Raw genomic sequence first — 5000 nt, forward strand, 5'->3', positions numbered from 1 at the left:
AAGTTGATCTGAAGAGAGATGGAATACCTGTCTGAGACTCTGCCTGCACTCGTTCACTGGACTTGTCAGTCTGAGAACAGAGAAAGAGAAAGGCGGTTTGAAATATCTGGGTCGTCCAACCAAACAAATCTAGTGTATACAGTACATGACAGCGAATAATTCTTACCTTATTATTATCATTTAAAGGCCTGTTGATAGACACATAGTGTCTGATTTTTCTGTCAAAGAAAAGAGAAAATTCTATAAATATAGGCTTCTGTCCAGGGTTGTCTAGCGTGAAAATGATAGGTCAGCCGATTGGGAGCTGCTGTCACTCACCCCCCCTGCTCAATCACAGGTGTGATCTTCACATTTTGTTGAACACTGTCTCCATTCTTCTTTTTGGCATAATAAATCCCCTGCCACTCCTAGAGAGGACCAGACACAGAACCAGACACAGAACCAACAAGAGTGAATAGACGACACTGTTAATTCACTATGAACTGTGGCTTAGAGACGACACTGTTAATTCACTATGAACTGTGGCTTAGACAACACTGTCCACTCTAAACTGTGGACTATCATGAAGAAGGACAGTGAGGAGTTGGAGGACACAGGATCGGTGTCTCTCTGTTAGATGGAGAGAATGAGGAAGGGGTGTCTCACTTTATATCAAAGCATACTGAGATGCTTTAACTGGCCGGGGGGGGCAGAGAACCAGTGTGTCACTCGGATCGTTTCATGTCTGCCCACCCCTGGTCTGGTGTGCCGGTTCAAAGGCCATGTCCTACTGTTAGTCCATCTGGGAGTGACCTTCCCTCCTTCTGTAGTAATGCCCCAGCCCAGCCAGGGTCCACTGATCTCAGCACATGAAACAGAGCTGCTCTGGGGTCAGCCGGACCGGTCAATCTACACACATGCTAGCTGAGTTTGGACTGGACTGAGGTATGAGCTGATTAGCACTGATAAGATACTGTAAGGACAAGCGATTACAAGAGTTCCAATGTACAGGTACCTGTACCCATACTTGTTACACATGGCAAATAAACGTTCTATTCTTTACACACACACACACACACACACACACACACACACACACACACACACACACACACACACACACACACACACACACACACACACACTCTTAAACGCCTCTCTGACCATACAGACCATCCTGGTCTCAGAGACCGCAGTGGACACAGCGTAGCGGTAGTGATCTCTGTGTACGATTGTGCTTTATGACATCACGCATCGTCGCAGTCGGGTGAAAACCACTTATCTCCAAAATGGCGAGTTTTCAGAATGTTGAAACGAACATTCCAATATCTATATTCCTGAATATAAAATCACATGATGAGCTGCTTAGAAAACATTTAATTGGTCCCAGGGCCGGGAGTTGTTCAGAGGTTGTAAAGGGTACAGTAGTCCCAGCTTTCAACTGATGTAAAAAAATAAATAAATGAATAAAGGGGAGTGGTTTTCACCTGACAGCAATGGTACACATTCAGCCTGATGTCACGGCGCGTCCAGAGGAAGAAGAACTGACCACTCACCTTTCCTTTCCGTATGCAGGAGTTTATCGTTTCAAGGAGATCAGGCTTATTCTTTTCACTTTTAGGCACTTCTACGATTTCCTTCCCTAGGAGCTCGCCTTGCTGGTACCCCATGACGGACTCGTAGGCCGGGTTCACGTACTGCGGGAGAGAGGAGAGAGTGAGGCTACGACTCCGGTAGGAGGTCACGTCTATACGGCCGGACGCTGGCTTAGGCGGGCAGGACTACGGTCCGAATCAGAGCGGCGATTGGGAGACCTGGGGTGCCTTCGGCGGGAGGCTGTGTGTGGTAATTACGGCCTACGAGGTTTGCTTTGCGCCGCGCGACAATGCGTTAGCGGTAGCGTTAGCACTGGCCGCTCACTCGGCGGGCCTTCGTGGGAGGCACAAACACCGCTTTGATGTGGAAAAAAGAACACGATAACACAGCCCCAGATGCTCGGTGGCTCCGCAGACAAAAGGGGCCATTGAAATAAGAGAGAACACAGATATAATCACTGATATCAGCGGTCACAAGACATCAGCAGGCGCTAAAACTGGAGGAAAACACTATCCTATGAGCCCAGAAAGAGAGGGAGGGAGAGAGAGGGAGACAGAGAGAGGGAGAGAGAGAGGGAGAGAGAGAGAGGGAGAGGGACCATCAAGAGACATACAGTAGTAGAGATAGTGAGAGATGGAGGCTTCCCTCACTATTGAGTGACGACACAGGAATTCTTAACACAACGCATGTCTTGTAAAAACACACCTGAATCACCTGATCCTCTGAGGTGATCTCGATGGCCTCCTGACTTTGTTCCAGGGCAGTGAAAATAGCATTGCAGGCCCTGGGTGAGACAGACAGACATGTTGCAAAGGAGCAGGTGGGGGAAAAAGGCTAGATTATGAGAAGAATTGAATTGAATTGAATTCCTCAAGAGTTCCTCAACGTAAGACTTTTTTTTTTTTTTATATATTATCACCTCTAGGAGTCACAGAAAGATAATGCATATCTAGCTTCCAGAGAGATTCTACAGATATTGAGCCTGACAGAGATAAAAACCTGCTCACTGACATTACAAACAGAAAAACAAAACAGGCTATCTGTGGCTACGCTGGGTCACCAGTGCATCATGGGAAAATTCTCACCTCAGTTTGAACTGCGCCCGCACCTCTCCGTGCTCCAGCTGCAGCAACTCGTTATAGCAGGCCATCATGTTGGTGTTCTCCACGTATCTCTGCGGGGTCAGAGGTCAACACAGGTCAACGTGGCCCGATCAGTGACTTCATGACCTCGTTGCTTGATTCATGGCTGCGCTGCCTGTTATCTATATGAGTTACGGTCTCCAATGCCGATGCCTGACATTTGCATATTCAGTAGCGTAGAGTAGCGTAATCCTTCTTTTACTGTACGATCAATCATGAGGCACAAAGCTAACAGTCCTGTTATCTTGATCTCGGCTATTGCAGAGAGTGGGTGTTATGACTCAGGTAATAGTCAGTGACAGTGTGTGTTATGACAGATAATAGTCATAACACCTACTGTACTGTCACTGTGTTATGACTCAGGTAATAGTCAGTGACAGTGTGACTCAGGTAATAGTCAGTGACAGTGAGACTCAGGTAATAGTCAGTGACAGTGAGACTCAGGTAATAGTCAGTGACAGTGAGACTCAGGTAATAGTCAGTGACAGTGGGAACGGGAGCTAGCGCCTATAGACGGTCTGCATCTATAGACAGTCTGCTCCTATAGACGGTCTACGCGTGCAGACTTCTGACCGGACTGGCGCCTGCATGCGTCTCCACTCACCCTGTTGAAGCCAGCGTTGATGAGGGGCATCACCGAGGCCTCCTCCCTGTCCGGCCTGTGTGGGTGGAGAACAGTTAGCGTGACAAACGCCCGGTCAGTGACATCATCAGAGAGAGAGAGGACCGCTAAGCCGAGGAGGAGGTCGGGGGAGGGGCGGGGTGAAGGGGGGTGGGGTTTGAACGGCCGGCTGTACGTACCTTTTCACGACGGCGACTATCACAGTGTTTTCCGAGGAGTTGACGGCTCTAATCGACCTGAATGTAAACAGAGGAAGCCATTTAGCCGGCGAGCACACTGGCGGAAAAGACCGCAGCATGAAATCAATGTAGTTTCAGTTATTCACGGTCCGATTCTCCCAGGCAGAGCCCAGTGGCGCAGCTCCACGAGGGGGCCTAGGCCTCTGAAAGAATGCAGTGTCCAGGGCCGGTCATCGGCCTGTGGTTTCCCTCCGCCACCGGCCATAAAGACCCTTTAGTTCTCCACTGGGGGCTGCGCGCGTACACTGAACGTATAGACCGTCCGAGATGAATAGGGTTAACATACACGCCGGGCAAGGTAAGTGAATGTTTGTAAACGTGTTTTTGGTTTGGGCGCGGGCTAAAGATAGAGCCCGCTGTGGGCAGCCGTGGCTCGTTGCACAGGGGGCGTGGCCTCGCCAGGTAGGGACCCGCGAGCGAAGGCGGGCCATGGCGAGCGGACCCGGCCCGCCCACCAGAGGAGAGCGGCGAGGAAACCCGGATGGACACTGGTACGTCCGGTCTAAGACGGACCCGGGGATTCCGTCGAGGGCCGTGGCATTAGCGACACAGCCGACTACCGACATTTAGGGTATTTAGACGACCCCAAAGCCGCATGATGACGACCTCACAGCGGGCACCTAAAACACGAAAGCCGATGGTTCAGAAACACGTCGTAGGATGGAGACTCAATCCATCGGCCTACAACACACGTGAACGTCAACGAGAAGGAGCTCGGCGCGTCCGTACCGGCACAATGCTTCCGCGTCAAAGTATCTGGAATGTCTGTGGTCGATGATGACGAGGTCGTGGTGCTTCTCCAGGAAGCACTCGAGGGCGGACTCTGGCGTCCGCGCCACGTTGCACCGGAAGTTGGCCTTCTCACTCGCCCAGCAGAAGCCATTACTCTGACTGTCCTCTTTGGCAAATATTAAAAGTACCTGCACGCACACACACACACGCACGCGCACACACACACACACACACACACGCACGCGCACACACACACACACACACACACACACACACACACACACACACACACACACACACACACACACACACACACACACACAGAGAGAGAGAGAGGTCAGAGTTAGCCATTTGTCACTACTGTAGAAACAACTACATGACATCAGACACATGGACACAGCTGCTCGTAGCGGACGGACATCACAGACGCACTAGAATAGCAAAGCTTATCCCTGAACGTCACCCGGCCAATCACAGCCCTCCTTTACTAAACCGGCGCGGACCGCTGCAGTGGGGCGTGGCTGACGTCAGCCACCCCCCCTCCCTCCCCCCTGCAGCCCTGGACCATTCCCGGCGGCCCCTCTTACCTCACCAGACGCCTCGTTCGTCTCGCGCCCTGCGGTCCGGATGCCTCGATGGACAACGCTATTGGTCGCCCCGGCCTCGACCGCGCACTGGCGGAGTCGGGGG

At 51.4% G+C, this 5000-nt stretch overlaps 1 protein-coding gene across 1 annotated transcript in view; it reads right to left on the bottom strand.

The window, feature by feature from the left end:
• The window catches only part of pde8a (phosphodiesterase 8A), a 44535-nt gene that overhangs the window by 10845 nt on the left and 28690 nt on the right, over window positions 1-5000 (bottom strand). The window contains exons 3-11 of the mRNA XM_084436846.1: window positions 4308-4498; window positions 3519-3575; window positions 3322-3376; window positions 2661-2749; window positions 2281-2359; window positions 1536-1676; window positions 319-407; window positions 167-218; window positions 28-70 (exon numbers count right to left, since the gene is read on the bottom strand). Of these exons, the coding sequence (XP_084292972.1) occupies window positions 28-70; window positions 167-218; window positions 319-407; window positions 1536-1676; window positions 2281-2359; window positions 2661-2749; window positions 3322-3376; window positions 3519-3575; window positions 4308-4498 (796 nt within the window). The remainder of the gene's footprint in view (window positions 1-27; window positions 71-166; window positions 219-318; window positions 408-1535; window positions 1677-2280; window positions 2360-2660; window positions 2750-3321; window positions 3377-3518; window positions 3576-4307; window positions 4499-5000) is intronic.

The sequence above is a fragment of the Borostomias antarcticus genome (assembly GCF_949987555.1).
Source record: "Borostomias antarcticus genome assembly, chromosome: 4".
Taxonomy (NCBI): Eukaryota; Metazoa; Chordata; class Actinopteri; order Stomiiformes; family Stomiidae; genus Borostomias; species Borostomias antarcticus.